General features: G+C 43.1%; 1 protein-coding gene across 3 annotated transcripts in view; it reads left to right on the plus strand.

The window, feature by feature from the left end:
• PDSS2 (decaprenyl diphosphate synthase subunit 2) overlaps positions 1 to 16,586 on the plus strand; it is a 349,455-nt gene that overhangs the window by 308,925 nt on the left and 23,944 nt on the right. For all 3 annotated transcript variants that reach the window (XM_033939273.1, XM_033939274.1, XM_033939276.1), the window contains exon 6: positions 5,467 to 5,640. In XM_033939273.1, coding sequence (XP_033795164.1) covers positions 5,467 to 5,640 — 174 coding nt within the window. The remainder of the gene's footprint in view (positions 1 to 5,466; positions 5,641 to 16,586) is intronic.

The raw sequence follows: 16,586 nt of genomic DNA on the forward strand, positions 1-16,586 counted from the left end.
GCTATGGCCGTTTACTGCCGTCATCTTTCTATGTTTCTATGTTCTAAGTTTCTATGTTTATCTCCGAATGGGGTCCTTTTGGGCCAAGCGGATGTTTTGCATATTCAGGGGAGGGGGGTCTAAACTCTGGGTTATAAAGGCCTGTATCTTGGGTAAAAAGTGCATCTTACAGCAGTGGCCCCAAGACACACCTCCTTCATATTGGCATTGGAAAAATCATATACATGAATTATTGCTCCTTGAATTTAGGGATCTACGACTAACATTAAAAAATTCCAAGAATTTTTATTTGGTCTGGGGGTCTTACATTCAATCTTTGTCCCCAAGGATACGCAGCTATTTTTAAAATAAATTGGGGACATCTGCTATGTTTCACTGCCCTCTGCATTGCCATGATTCTTAAAATTCGTTTTGCTTTACCCCATATCCAAGACTCATACACAGCTACTAAAGGGGAGAGTAGGGTGGGGGATGTTTAGGAGGGGTGGGTAGTTTTGAGGGGGTAGTTTAGGAGGGGTGGGTTCTTTAGGATTGAGACTACCCATTCTATTCTCCAGGGCTCATAAGAAACCCAGGGCTCTGGAAGGCTATTCCTAGTTTATTTCTAAGTATCCAAGTTTATTTACAGTTTGATAGACCAGCCATCAACAGGTATCTGGTCGGTTTACAATGCTAAAATAAGAATTTAAAATAGTTGAAATAAAAATAGGGTATATGGGCAGGACAAAGACAACGGGGAGGACAAGGATTGATACAGGAGGTGCTCGGGAGAGGGAAAATTGAAAAATGCATCAAAGTTAAAATAAATATTAAGGGGTGATGATTTGGGGAGGGAAAGAACAAGCGGGGAAGAGGGTCGCTTCTTAAAAGCAGTTCTTGTTAATCACTGTGGCTGGCTGGAGAAGGGATCTAATTCTTTATATTCCTTAATTGTATCGGGGTCTAGTTTCAGGGACGGGTATTGGGCTGGAGTTGTGTAACCATTGTTTTGGTTACCCCAGATGATACTCATCTTGTTATGTTACTAAAGTAGAGCCGAGCTTTGTTATTCAGTGTAGCTGCTGTACATGCTTGTAATCTTTTAGGATGTACTGTTTGCATAGTTATTGATTGTATTATTTGCTCATAAGCAGATCACACACCAAGAGGGAAGGTGGGTACATTGAACTAGGGTCCAGTAGCATGCTGACATATTTTCTGGCTTGTTGCATTTTGGTGAGACAGAGAAGTCATATTGTGGATTTCTGCTTATAAAGTGGTGACAAGGACGGTCCAGTCCCTGAACTGTACTTCATATAACAGTAGCAAATCGCCTGAACTGGATGGTATACATCCCAGAGTGCTGATAAAATTGAAAAATTAACTTGCAGTTCTATTGTAAGTAATTTGTAATTTTTCTCTAAAATCCAGCATAGTACTGGAAGACTGGAGGATGGCCAATGTGATGCCAATTTTTAAAAAGGGTTCCAGAGGTGATCTAGGAAATTATAGAACAAAATGACAGAACATATAAAAAAGCTTGGATTAATGAGAGAAAGCCAACATGGATTTAGCCAAAGAAAATCTTGCCTCACCAATCTACTGCATTTATTTGAAGGTGTGACTGAACATGTGAATAAGGGTAAGCCGGTTGATATAGTGTTGATTTTCAAAGGCATTTGACAAACTACCTCATGAAAGACTTCTGAGGAAATTAGAAAGTCTTGCTAGGAGGTAATGCCCTAATATGGATTAAGAACTGGTTGAAAGAAAACAGAGAGTAGGTTTAAATGGTCAATATTCTGAATAGAGAAGGGTAAACAATGGGGTTCCCCAAGGGTCTGTGTTGGGACAGCTGCTTTTTAACATATTTATCAATGATCTAGAGATGGGAATAACTAGTAAGATAATTAAATTTGCTGATGACACAAAGTTGTTCAAACTTGATAAATCACAAGAGAATTGTGTAAAATTGCTAGAGGACCTTGGGAGACTGGGCATCAAAATGGCAGTTGACGTTTAATGTGAGCAAGTGCAAAGTGATGCATGTGGGAAAGAGGAACCTGAACTATAGCTATTTGATGCTGGGTTCTAAGTTAGGAGTCACTGCCCAGGGAAAGGATTTGGGTGTCATTGTTGAGGATATGTTGAAACCCTCAGTTCAGTGTGCATTGGTGGCTAAGAAAACAAATAGAATGTTAGGAATTATCAGGAAAGGAAAACAAAGATGAAAATGTTATATTGCCCTTGTATCGATCTATGGTACAGCTGCAACTTGAATACTGTGTGCAGTTCTGGTCACCATATCTCAAAAAAGATCTAGTGGAATTAGAAAAGGTATAGAGAAAGGCAACAGAAATGATAAAAGGAATGGGATGACTTCCCTGTGAGGAAAGGCTAAAGTGGCTAGGGCTCTTCAGCTTGGAGAAGAGATGGCTTAGGGGTGAAATGATGGAGAAACAGAGAAACATAGATGTCTATAAAATACTGATTGAAGTGGAAAAGGTAGACATGAATCACTTGTTCACTCTTTCCAAAAATACTAGGACTTGGGAGCATGCAATGAAGCTATTAAGTAGTAGATTTAAAACAAACCAGAGAAAATATTTCTTCATACAACGTGTAATTAAACTCTGGAATTCATTGCCTGGGAATGTGGTGAAATCAGTTAGTCTAGCTGGGTTTAAAAAAGGTTTGATTAATTTCCTAAAAGAGAAGTCCATAGGCCATTATTCAGATGGCTTGGAAAAATCCAGTTCTTATTCCTAGATAAGCAGCTTAAAATCTGTCATTGTCTCCTGCTCCTGCCTACTGTCTCAATCAGAAAGTTTGAATCCAAACTGAAATTCTGGATGTCAGTCAAACCTTAAGGGTATGAAGAATAATGTATTGCTGTAACATTTTTGAGCTGCATAAATATTTGGTATGATTATTTTGATGCTTTGATTGTTCAATGGCAATGTTTGACATGTTTGTTTTAATTTTCAGAGCAGAACAGAGTTGTAGTTCGGGCAGTTTTACTATACTCCTCCTTCACATGTGTTTCTCTATAGGACTATCGCCAGTTTTGGTGCAAACTGAAGGGAACAGCAGAGCTCTCTAGTGAAGGAGGGGGTGTTGAAAAGCTGGAACGGATTCCTTCTGCACAGCACGCGAGCATGGGAAGATTACCCATCTCTTTTTTTCCCATAGATGCAGTGTTTCATTTTTCACTTGTTTTTTGTTTCTGGTTCGCAGACTTTTCTGGGAACCATACTACTGCAAATAATGAGAACAGACGGTTGCTTTGAAATGTATACTGCTCAAATGGTTGGAGGTGGAAGCTCTGGATTTTTCCCTCTGGAGGTGCTGTTTGATTGCCCTTCTGAAGTGGGAATGGAGAGACATTCAGGAGCTTTCCTCTTGGAGGGGGCGTTCCTTTCAGCAAATGTGGGAACCCTTTTGGAGCACTATGACTCCCCTGGCTCAGAGTCATCTATTGAATTGTTAACATTATAGTCTTTGTCTGTTGCTGTAGGTTAATGCTATTAGTCCGGCACCTAGACACACACGACCTGATGAGAGCCAGTCAACATGGGTTCAGGAAAGGGAAATCATGTTTGACGAACCTACTTCACTTTTTTGAGACAGTGAACAGACAAATTGATAGTGGAGAACCGGTGGATATTGTATACTTGGACTTTCAGAAAGCGTTCGAAAGGTTCCATATGTAAGACTTCTCAGGAAATTACAAGGCCATGGAATAGAGGGAGATATACTAAGATGGATAGCCAAATGGCTAGAGAACAGAAAACAGAGAGTGGGCATAAATGGGAAATTCTCAAAATGGGAAAAAGTGACTAGCGGTGTACCCCAGGGCTTGGTACTTGGACCCATCTTATTTAATATTTTCATAAATGACCTGGAAGAAGGAACATCCAATGAAATCATCAAGTTTGCAGATGACACAAAGCTATGCCGGGCAATCAGATCGCAGAAGGACAGTGAGGAACTCCAGAGCGACTTGAATAAATTGGAGAAGTGGGCAGATAAATGGCAGATGAATTTTAATGTGGAAAAATGCAAAGTGATGCATTTAGGCAGAAAAAATAAAGATCACAAGTATAGTATGTCAGGTGTAACTCTGGGAATGACCGAACAGGAAAAGGACCTGGGTGTACTGATAGATAGGACCTTGAAACCGTCGGCGCAATATGCGGTGACGGCGAAGAAAGCAAATAGAATGCTAGGCATAATAAAGAAGGGAATTACAAGTAGATCAGAGAAAGTTATAATACCACTCTACAGAGCCATGGTCAGACCACACCTGGAATACTGCGTCCAGCATTGGTCTCCAAACCTAAAGAAGGATATAGAAAGGGTGCAGAGATGAGCAATGAAGCTAGTGAAAGGTATGGAGAACCTGGACTACGAGGAATGACTTAAGAGACTGGGGTTGTTCTCCCTTGAGAAGAGGAGACTGCGAGGGGATCTGATCGAGACTTTCAAAATACTGAATGGATTTGACAAAATGGAGCAGGGAAAGCAGTTATTTACAATGTCCAATGTGACACGGACAAGAGGACATAGACTGAAGCTGAGGGGGGACAGGTCTAGGACGAATATCAGGAAGTTCTGTTTCACGCAGCGAGTGGTGGACACCTGGAATGCTCTCCCAGAGGAAGTAATTGCAGAATCCACCGTTCTAGGGTTTAAGGGTAAACTAGATGCACATCTCCCTTGAGAAGCATACGGTGATATGGGGACTAAAACTAGGCCAGGGTACACCTGGCGGGGCCTCCGCGTGTGCGGATCACCGGACTTGATGTATCCAAGGGCTGATCCGGAGATGGCAATTCTTATTTTCTTATGTTCTTTAGATTCTATCATCGCAAGTTGTTGGCTTGACGGAGGACTTTGGGGGCTGGTTTTGGTGGAGACCTTATATTATTTTGGAAAATTGAGCTGTATTCTCTGTATTTTTCTGTGCTAAGCTCAATAAAAAACATTTGACAATAATGAGAACGGACTGTGTGCCTTTGGTACTAGGAAGATGAGGGTGTGTTTGTTTTGTGTTCTTGATTATGTTTGTTTTTTTTGTAATTGCTCCATGCACAGATGCATCTAATACTTACTATGTCCTCCCCTTGCTACTTGCATTTGGGAATCCCTATCTGTAACTTCAACTGTATCTGAAGGCTGTTTACTTATTTGAGTTTCTTTGTATTTATTTATTGTCTTGCTCCTAAGCTATTTGTACTTCTATCCTTACTGCTTCTGTACAGTTTTTAGTTGTTTGTTAAACGCATCAAACTTCATGGTATACAAATATAATTTTATGTTTTGTTATAAACATCATATAAGTGCTGTAAATAAATAAATAATGATGAATAGACTCGTGCCTGAGGCTTGCTCTGTTTTCTTGGTGCTTTCCTGTGTTTTGTCTTCACAGCTAGGAAGGTATTGATGAGTAAAATCTGGTCTTTTCACCCTTGTTTTTATTTTCAGGAAAGCAGTCTTACTGATGACATTGGCATATCGAGTTGGAAGGAGAAGGTTTTCCTTTCCCATGGTGCTTTACTAGCCAAGAGCTGCCAGGCTGCCATGGAATTGGCACAGCATGATGCCCACATGCAAGCTATGGCATTTGAGTATGGAAAACACATGTCCATGAGCCACAAGGTACCTAATTTCTTTGTGCTAGCCTGCGGTATTTCATGTATCAGCTTTGTGTTTCTGACATCAACTATATGTACTTGAGATCAAGCACCAAAGGGTTTTAGAGAAGCTTGTTCTGAAAGATGTCATATGTGCTTTGCTCAGATGCAGCAAAAAGAGTTTAGACTCAAACACACAGAGCAAGGATCATAACTTGCAAAGGATGCATGAGCTAATGTGCTAGAAAACATTTTTGACATGCACAGCATATAGTAGAATTTGTAAATCATCAGACGTTGAATGTTTTTCTCTCAGGGTAATTGTCTCCAGTTTTTCAGTGTGATATGTGTTTGATGTGTTCAAAAGACCATAGGGTACAGCCTTCTTCAGATTTACTCATCACTTGGACAGTTATCTTGTTGTCCATAATTGAGATGACAGTAAATCATTCACAAGATGTTTTGCAAAGGTCTTCACATCCTTGCATGTTTCCACACTCTACTTTCTAAAAATTACATTTCAGAATGTTAACATACAACTTAGTTTCACAGATCTACACAACATACTGTACAGTTGCCCAATGCAGTTGATTCTGGGCAAATCACTTAACCTTCCATTGCCCCAGGTACAAAAATAAGTACATGTATATAATATGGAAACTGCTCTGTAACCACAGAAAGGCAGGATATCAGATCCCATCCCCTTTCCCCTTCCATGCTGAAAGTGTAGCGTATGTTGTATAGATCTGTGGAACATGTAGACAAACATGATTTAATGAGACGGAGTCAGCATGGTTTCAGCCAATGGAGATCTTGCCTCACCAATTTCCTTGACTTCTTTGAAGGTGTGAATAAACATGTGGATAAAGATGAGCCGGTTGATATAGTGTACCTAGATTTTCAGAAAGCTTTTGACAAAGTTCCTCATGAGAGGCTCCTGACAAAATTAAAGAGTCATGGGATAGGTGGCAAAGTTCAGTTGTGGAGTAGGAATTGGTTATCGGATGGAAAACAGAATGAAGGGTTAAATGGTCGTTTTTCTCAATAGAGGAGAGTAAACAGTGCCGCAGGGGTCTGTACTGGGACCGGTGCTATTTAACTTATTTATAAATGATCTGGAAATTGGAACGACAAGCGAGGTGACTAAAGTTGCAGATGACACTAAACTGTTCAAAGTTGTTAAAACGCTTGCGGATTATGAAAAATTGAAGCGAACCTTATGAAATTGGAAGACTGGGCGTCCAAATAGCAGATGACATTTAATGTGGACAAATGGAAAGTGATGCACATGGGAAGAATAAATCAAATCATAGTTACCAGATGCTAGGGTCCACCTTGGAGGTTAGCGCCAAAGAAAAAGATCTTGGTGTCATTGTAGACAACATGATGAAACCTTCCACCCAATGTGTGGCGGCAGCCAAAAAAGCAAACAAGATGTTAGGAATTATTAAAAAAAGAGATGGTTAATAAGACTAAGAATGTTATAATGCCCCTGTATTGCTCCATGGTGCGACCTCATCTGGAGTATTGCGTTCAATATTGGTCTCCTTATCTCAAGAAAGATATGGCAGCACTAGAAAAGATTCAAAGAAGAGCGGCCAAGATGATAAAGGGGATGGAACTCCTCTCATATGAGGAAAGACTAAAAAAGTTATAGCTCTCCAGCTTGGAAAAGAGACAGCTGAAGGGGGAGATATGATTAAAGTCTATAAAATCCTTAGTGGAACTCCTCTCGTATAAGGAAAGACTAAAAAGATAGCTCTCCAGCTTGGAAAGTCTAAAATCCTGAGTGGAGTAGAACGGGTACAAGTGGATCGATTTTTCACTCAGTCAAAAATTACAAAGACTAGGTGATATTCGAAGTTACAGGGAAATAGTTTTAAAACCAATAGGCAGAAATATTCTTTCACTCAGAGAAGAGTTAAGTTCTGGAATACATTGCCAGAGATTGTGGTAAGAGGGATAGTGTAGCTGGTTTTAAGAAAGGTTTGGACAATTTCCTGGAGGAAAAGTCCATAGTCTGTTATTGAGAAAGACATGGGGGAAGCCACTGCTTGCCCTGGATCGGTAGCATGGAATGTTGCTACTCTGGGGATTCCACATGGAATGTTGCTACTCTTTGGAATTCTAGAATCTTGATACTATCAAGAATGTTACAACTTTTGGGGGTTTTACCAGGTACTAGTGATGTGGATTGGCCACCTTGAGGATGGGCTACTGGGCTAGATAGACTATTGGTCTGACCCAGTAAGGCTATTCCTATGTTCTTAAATTTTATTTATTTATTTATTCATTCATTTAAAAACATATACCCTGCTTAAACATAAGCAGTTCACAAAGTACATGCATAATCATAAATAACAGTACAACAATATATAATTTGCATTCATCCAAAAGTTCTCCAGGATTACTAACAAAAAAATAAAAAATTAAACCCTTTCAAGAAAAAGCCACCCTTTTGAATTTCCGAATGTCTGAAAGCAGCCTAAGTGGTCCAGTCAAACTATTCCATAAAAGCACCCCCTGCCGCTGAAATTATTGAAGCTCTCATTTTCGCATAGCGTACACTTACTAGCCCTTCACTAACCAATTTTAACATCCCCTCCGACCTCAAGGGTCTACATGGTTGATACACTTTCAGTGCCTGAGTCAGATACCAGAGGATCCCATAGTGTATTACTTTGAAAATCAACCCAAGAACTGTGTAAACAGTTTGATATTTTACTGGTAGCCAATGAAGTTATTTCAACAATGGTGTCACAAGGTCAAATCTGCTCCCTCCACAGATTAGCCATCTTACAGAAGCCGTCCCTAGATACAATGCATTATAACAGTAATGCATTTTGTCATGGGCATTATGATGCAGAACAGGAAGAATGGGTTCACCTCAGTAGCTGTGAGGGAGGAAAGGGATGAGGGTATTTCACAGTGAGGGATCACTGAAGAAACTGTGGTGGTTGCCCCTGAGTTACTCCTGGCCAGGTAAATACCACTAAGCCAGCTATCTGCCAATAGTCAGCGGGAGACTGGCTGGTAAGCGGCTATGTTGTGTGGCACATCCAGTCACCACCAATATTCATTGACTGACCAGCTAAGTCTAGAGGCCAAATAGACCCATAGCTGCATTTAACCCGGAAATTCAATGTTGGTGGTTGGATACAGCCCCAGCATTGAATATCCAGATTTGCCACTGACTGTAGGAGGAGCTTCCTGTGGTCTGAATATTGGCCCCCTTATGTATACATTGTTTTTCTTTTACTAGCACTTTTACTGTTCAAGTGTTTTTGATTCGTTTATTTTGAGAATAATGCATAAATATAAAATAAAAAATTTAAGACATAGAAGGCAGTTTGGCTTGGCAGAAATTGATGCAAACCTGTTCATAACAGTTGCCTCTCTTTCTATAGAGGGCAGCTAGGCATCCATTCCTCATTCTGGTGGCTCCAGACTTGCCTCATTATCTTTGGTATGCAGATCTAATGTGCCTGCTGGCGGGTTTTACTCACCCCTGCTGCAAATTCCAGGGATCCTGAGGCAACCTCTGGTGGTTATGGAGGATCTCAACCCCTTCTGGCTTAGCCTGATTCTTGAGAGGTGGTGCTTGAGGAATATAGACTACTTGGCTTCTATTATTTCCTTTCTGTTCAAAGCAGGGAGGCAGTTCTTGGCATATGTCTAAGTCTGACAGGTCTTTAAACACTGGTGCACAGAATGTAAGATTTCCCTCCTGGTAACCTCAAGGTCCTGCTATTCTGGAGTTATTACATAGCAGTTTGGAGCAAGGTTTGGACCTTAGACCTCTAGATCAACCTTTTTACACCTATAGACCGGCGGAAATAAAAGAATTATTTTGTAGACCGGCAAACTACTAGGACTGAAATTTAAAAACCCCGTTTCTGCCCTGTCTCCGCGAGCTCGGTCCCCGCAAACCATCTGTTCCCATCCATACAAGCCTCAGCTATGATTTTATATTGAATGTATTTTATTAAGGTATAAAAAGAAACAATATTCTGTACAATTGTCATTTTATAAATACAAATAATACAGAGCAAGGATCAACAAAACCCCTGTCTCCCCTCCCCTTCACATATATCCCCTCTACTATCAAGAAAACTGAATAAGCCAGATTATTGCAGAATGCTACACAGAAATATCATGCTAATAGAATACCGCAGTCACATATGACAGGAATAGTGTTAGAGGAGTAGAACTAGGGCAAATGTCCCCTGGTCAGAGAGAGCCCTAAGCCAGCTGGAAGCTAAAGAAGCACTGCCTGGGCTTTGCACTTCCCAGTTAAGTCTAACACCAGCTCTAGCAGGATATATATTTCAAATATGATACAGTGGTACCTTGGATTACGAGCATAATCCGTTCCAGGAGCATGCTTGTAATCCAAAATGCTCGTTTATCAAAGCGAGTTTCCCCATAGGAAATAATGGAAACTCGCTTTGATGCGTTCCCCCCCCCCCGCAATCAGGCAACCCCCCTGTGATCCGGCACCCCCCCTGCCTCAAACCGGCACCCCCACGCCACGATCCAACCCCCCCCCCCCGACACGATCCAACCCCCCCAACACGATTGGGCACCCCCCCCCCCCGCCGCTTCTTACCCTCATCTGGGCACTCTTGAAAATCGGCTTCCTCCTCTGCTGGGCCTTGAGCATGCTCAGATACTCAAGGCCCAGCAGAGGAGAAGTCCGATTTTCAAGAGTGCCCAGATGAGGGTAAGAAGCGGCGGGGGGGTGCCCAATTGTGTCGGGGGGGGGGTCGGATCGTGGCAGGGGGGTGCCCAATCGTGTCGGGTGGGTCAGATCGTGGTGGGGGGTGCCCAATCGTGGCGGGGGGGTCGGATCGTGGCGGGGGGGTGCCAGTTCGAGGCGGGGAGGTGCCGGATCGCAGGATGGGGAGGGTGCTCGTAAATTGAGCCATGCTCGGTTTCTGAGGCACCGATTTTGCAAATGTTTTGCTCGTCTTGCAAAACACTCACAAACCGGTGCACTCGTAAACCAAGGTACCACTGTATATCCTAATCACAAAATAGAAATAAAATTATTTTTTCTATCTTTTGTCGTCTCTGGTTTCTGCTTTCATCTTCTTTTCACTCTCTTCCTTCCAGCGTCTGCCCTCTCTGTCTCTTCAAGCCAGCATCTGCCCCTTCCATCCACTGTCTGCCCTCTTCCCCTTCCATATGGTATCTGTCTTCTTTCTATGCCCCTCTCCCCTTTCCATCCAGCCTGCGCCCCTCTCTCCTTTTTACATGATTCATTCCAGCTTCACTGCTCTCTTCATTTTTATCTCTCCTATCTCTCTCTGCTTATTTCTCTGCTGACCCCTTCCCATCATCAATCTCTCTAGTTTCTCATTCCTGTCTCTCCCCTTCCCCTCCTCTAATATCCCTGCCAGCTGTTTCCTTCCTTTTTACCTTCTCCCTTCCCTCCTCCTCCTGTCCAGCAGTAACTCTCTTCCCTTCCCTTCCCCTCCTTCCCTCCCAGCAGCATTTCTCCTTCTCCTTCCCTCCAGGTCCAGTAGCAGCTGTCCCTTTTTTTCCCCCTTGTCCAGCAGCTTCCCAGCCTCCAACAGTGGCTTTCTCCCCTCCCAGCAGCTCTCTGTACTTGCCAGCACAGCGATTCACTAAGGCAGCCTTGGGTCCATTGATGGGTCACGCCGCCTCTAAGGAAAGAGGAAGTTGCATCTTCAGAGGCGGCCATGACTCAGCAAAAGCCCCAAGGCTGCCGAAGTGAATCACTGCGCTGGCAAGTACCGAGATCTGTTGGGAGGGGAGAAAGCTACTGTTGGAGGCTCCCCATGATCTCGCCGGCCCTGCGTGGACCGGCAAGAAATTGCAGCTTGTCGTTCTTGCTGGCCCTGTGCAGACCGGCAAGAATTTTCTGCGGACCGGCACCAGTCCACGGACCTGTGATTGAAGAACACTGCTTTAGATGGCATCTTTTTCATGTTTCCAGTGTATGTTCTAGAGGTACTTCTTGATAGTGCCAGCTGACATCATAGGGAGAGGGGGGTTTAGTGAAATGCTGAATATTAGGTCTCCATTCTGGTCTGTTTTCCCACAGTGGGACCTTAATCTAGTCTTGTCAGGTTCTCCATTTAACCCTTTGAGGGGGGAGGGGGACCTCACCATGAAGATGGTTTTCTGGTAGCCATTTGTTCTCTAAAAGAGTGTCCAAATTACAGGCCCTATCTTTCAGGGATCCTTACTTTTCCTTTTCAGATGATGCAGTCTCATGATTCTGTTTCATATGAACCAGTCAGTTTTTTCTCCCCTCCTGTTTTAGAGTGAAGAGGTTTGGAGCGATCTGAGATGCTTCATAGGTTAGATGTCGAGAGTTTTACTGAACTACTCTGTTTGGAATTTACCAACTCCTTCCACAGGTTGAATAGACTTTTTTATGTTACCAAGCAGCCTCTAAATCCTCTATAGTACTATAAATTAAGGCTGCAATTGAGGCAGTATACATCCATTGTCAAAAAATAGTCTCTGGAGATCAATTTCACTTCTGGGTGGAAGCCCAGGCAGTCATACATACATCTGCAAGATGGTGACATGGTCTTTGCTGATGTTCTAACCAGGGTCAAGCTGTGGCCATTCTGACTATGTTTTACGTAGTTGAAATCTGATTATCACCCTACTCTGAGAAGATAACAAAACTTAAAAAGAAGTCTATTTTGGGTGAGACTGATGATATATTAATGTATGGAGTTTTTTTCAGACCAGTGATAATACAATGCAGTCCCGCTCACTCGTGTATGAAGTCTGTTTTTCTCCTTTTTTTATATTTATTTTTGTCAGTTTTGTTTGATTTTGGGTGAATGTGATTTTCTTCTGAACACAACAGCGTGTTTTTTTGCCTTCCATATATATTTAAATATACAGCTGTTTCCCTTTCTTTCTTAGTTTTTTTCTAACCAGGGACAATGCAGCCTTTGGCAGAGTAGTGATTCAAGGGCCTTGTCCTTTCCCCATCCCAATAAAGCATTGCCTTTGTACATCCCATTGATCTGAACTAATCTAGAAGGATGATAACGAAAATGACACTTATTTCTAATTGTTCATTCCCTTTCCCTGGAAGACTTCAGCGTAAGAGATGTCTGTAAGGCTTAGCTTGTTCTCTCCCTGTATCTTTTGAACATAGTTAATTTAGAATTGTGATTTCACGTTAAATTGCTACAATAGTTTCTATGGAATACAAAACTGGTGTGTGATAAGGTAGTCCTAGTTCTTCTTTGACAGTGGCTCTACCAGCCCTTATACCAGTGATATCTGTGGAACAGTTGAGTTTCTCTTCCCTCTTCAGCTAGTAGACGGACTCAATCTATTGATCTGGACTGTTCTAGCAAGTTCCCTCTGACATGATCCTGTACATCAGAGGAGGGACGGGATCGCATCAGAGGGAACGTGCTACTGAGGTGGAGAGTGGCCTGCGAGGTTCGCTACAGCTGGCCAGCGATCCTCAGCAGGCTGCTTTGAAGAGGAGGGCAGACGCAAATGAAGAGCAGCAGGGGCGGCAGTGGTTCGTGCCAGATTTACTATAAAGTTTAAAATGTCTGGCGTAAGGTGTGGAAATGGAAGGGACAAGCAGCAGTGACAGCCTGTGAGAACTTCCTTATCAGAACCAATTACCCTGTTTAAGAGGGATTCAATGAGCAAGATATCTCTAAGGATCAGGCGGCACCATCTTGAAAATAGCCAACTGGATCACCAGGGTTTTAAAGGTGGAGTGGAGGGATTTGAGGCAGAGCCTTTTGGTTACATGAGACCTAGGTTGGAGGGGAGGTGCATTTGAGATTGAGATTTTCTGGCTGAACACTCCTGCTTTGAACTAGAGTGTCTCTAGTTGTTTACATCTAAAAACAGTAATAAAGTTAGTACACGTTTTAACTTTTCTTAGTTTATAATGCACTATAAAGCAAGAAAGAGAGAAAAAAAACCCAGAAGAAGGGAGGTAGAGGTAAGGCCCTAGGTGGAATACTGTTAAGTTTTAGAGGCCACATTTTGTTAAAGATATAAAGAGTTGAAGCAGTTCAGAGGAATGCAAACAGAAAATGTATAAGAGACTGGAGGCAAGTAAGTAAAAGTAAGAGGAAAAGAATGCCGCTTTGGTTCTCAAAAATAGTAGCTGGGAAGGTAAGGAATAAGAGGTTAACTTTCATAAACTATAAAAGATAGCAGAAAGAGGAAGTCAGGCAAAAATATCTGGAAAAGTTAAGAGAGGCTGGGCGAGAAGTCAGGAAAGCAAATGGAAGAAAAAAAATAGCTGACACAGTAAAACGGGGAGACAAGACTTTTTTAGATATATTAGTAATAGGAAGACGTGCAAAAGTGGCATTGTGAAATTCAAAAGTGAAGGGGAAGAATATGTAGAAGCTGATAAAGAAAAGGCCGAATTACTTAACAAATATTTCTGTTCTGTGTTCACCGCTGAAGCGCTGGGAGCAGGGCAGCAGAAGACAAACATGAATAGGGATGGAGGAGTAATAGATCCTGATCGATTTTCAGTGCGTTGTGTTCGTGAGGTGCTAGCTAAAATAAAAGTAGAAAAAGCAATGGGGCCGGATGGTGCTCAAGGAACTTAGGGTTCTGGTAGCTCCGCTGACTGACCTTTTCAATGCGTTTCTAGAGTCGGGAGTGGTAACGGAGGACTGGAGAAGGGCAGATGTGATCCCTCTCCACAAAAGTGGAAGTAAGGAAGAAGTAGGGAATTAAAGGCCAGTAAGTCTGACTTCTGTGGTAAGCAAATTAATGGAAATGCTTTTAAAACAGAGAATGGTTAAGTTTCTGGAATCCTGTGGATTACAGGACCGGAGGCAACATGGATTCACTAGAGGTAGGTCTTGTCAGACAAATCTGATCAATTTCTTTGACTGAGTGACCAGAGAATTGGATAGAGGGAATGCACTAGATGTGGTGTATTTAGATTTTAGCAAAGCTTTTGACAGTATTCCACACAGATGTCTAATAAATAAACTGAGTGCCCTCGGGAAGGGTCTCAGAGTGACGGGTTGGGTCAAGAACTGGTTGAGTGGAAGGCGACAGAGGGTAGTGATCAATGGAGATCGCTCTGAGGAAAGGGATGTTACCAGTGGTGTGCCTCAAGGTTCTGTTCTTGGGCCTGTTCTTTTTAACATTTTTATAAATGATATTGCTGAAGGGCTGTCGGGTAAGATTTGCCTCTTTACGGATGATACCAAAATCTGCAACAGAGTAGACACGCTGGATGGTGTGAATAACATGAAGAAAAACCTGGCAAAGCTTGAAGAATTGTCTGAAATTTGGCAGCTGAAATTTAATGCTAAGAAATGCAAGGTCATGCATTTGAGTTGCAAAAACCTGAGGGAACGGTACAGTTTAGGGCAGGGGTGTCAAACTCAAATCACATAAGGAGCTAAAACACTGGCTAAGTCACAGGCTGGATTTTTATTATATATATATTTACCCCCTCCTTTGCTGATGCATAGCATGAGCCCCAGCTGCTCCAACGCTCACTCCTTTCCCAGCCTCCTATTTCCTTCTATTTCTCCTCCTCTCGGTCCAGCATTTTGCTCTCTCTTTTTTCTGTTGTTCTTCCCTCCCCCTTGATGCTGAACAATGAGATGGAAGGAAAAAAAAAAAGAGATGCTGCATCTCTCTCTCCCTTCCACCCCCCAGGCCTAACATTACTCCCTCCCTTCCATATCCAACTTCTCTTCCTTTCTCTTCTCAGCTGCCCCCATCCCATCTCTCCTCCTGTCTGCCTGCCTCCCTTCCTTCCCCCAGGTCCACCATTTCTCCCTTTCTCTTCCCAACTGTTCTCCGTTCAAGTATCTGTTTCCCTCTTCCTCCACACTAACCCAGGTCCAATCTCTCTCCCTTCATCTCGCTCTCCTCACAGCCCAGCATGTCTTTCCCTCCGGTGCCAGTTCGATGTTGCCGCCAAGCCGAGGAGTCTGCCAGCCTCAGCGATTCGGCAGTGTTGTACATGGCTCCCCCTCCTGCTTTTCACCTGCTGCGGTCTGTCTCCAATGGTGTGCAACTTCCTGTTTCTGCCCGGATGGACCGTGGCGGACAGAAGACAGGAGGGGGAGCCATGGACAACACTGTCAATCGCTGCAAAGCCGGTACACTTTCCAGCGTGACGGCGCGGGAGGGAGGACACACTGAACTCTAAGAAGGTGAAGTTTGGGAGCATTGCCTCGAGCCACATAAAAAGGACAGGTGGGCTGGATTCAGCCCGCGGGCCTTGTATTTGACACATGTGGTTTAGGGGGTGAAGAACTTATGTGCATGACAGAAGAGCAGGACTTGGCTGTGACTGTATGTGATGATCTTAAGGTGGCCAAACAGGTTGAAAAGGCAACGGTGAAAGCTAGGGTGCATAGGGAGGTATTGATGCCCCTGTATAAGACTCTGGTGAGACCTCATTTAGAATATTGTAAAGAATTCTGGAGGCCGCACCTTCAAAAAGATAAAAAAAGGATGGAGTCAGTCCAGAGGAAGGCTACTAAAATAGTGTGTGGTTTTCATCATAAGGCGTATGGGGACAGACTTAAAGATCTCAATTAGAGAATGACACGGGTTAAAAATCTGTCCCCGTCACTGCACCGTCCCCGGCCCACCATCCTCTGCACCGCCCCGTCACCGCCGTTCCCTTCACCACCCCGTCACCGTCACAGCCATCCCTTTCACCGCCCCGTCACCGCCACTGCCATCCCATTCACTGCCCCGTCACCGTCCCCGCAGCATCCATATAAGCCTCAGTACTGCGAAACACCATGAAGACAGAAGAGAGTCCTGCCACTACTACTACTGCACTGAGAATCTGTTTCAGTGCCTCTGCCCTGTAGTAAAAACAGAACATAAAATAAATCAATTGACTTGTCCTCCCTTGCAATGACGTGTCCCTCATGTTCACCTATAGATCGAATCAGGTCAATTGTGCACACTAAAAATGCAGGAGGATCTGGAACGTGAGCGCAG

Source organism: Geotrypetes seraphini, chromosome 3, assembly GCF_902459505.1.
Source record: "Geotrypetes seraphini chromosome 3, aGeoSer1.1, whole genome shotgun sequence".
In the NCBI taxonomy this organism is placed as follows: domain Eukaryota; kingdom Metazoa; phylum Chordata; class Amphibia; order Gymnophiona; family Dermophiidae; genus Geotrypetes; species Geotrypetes seraphini.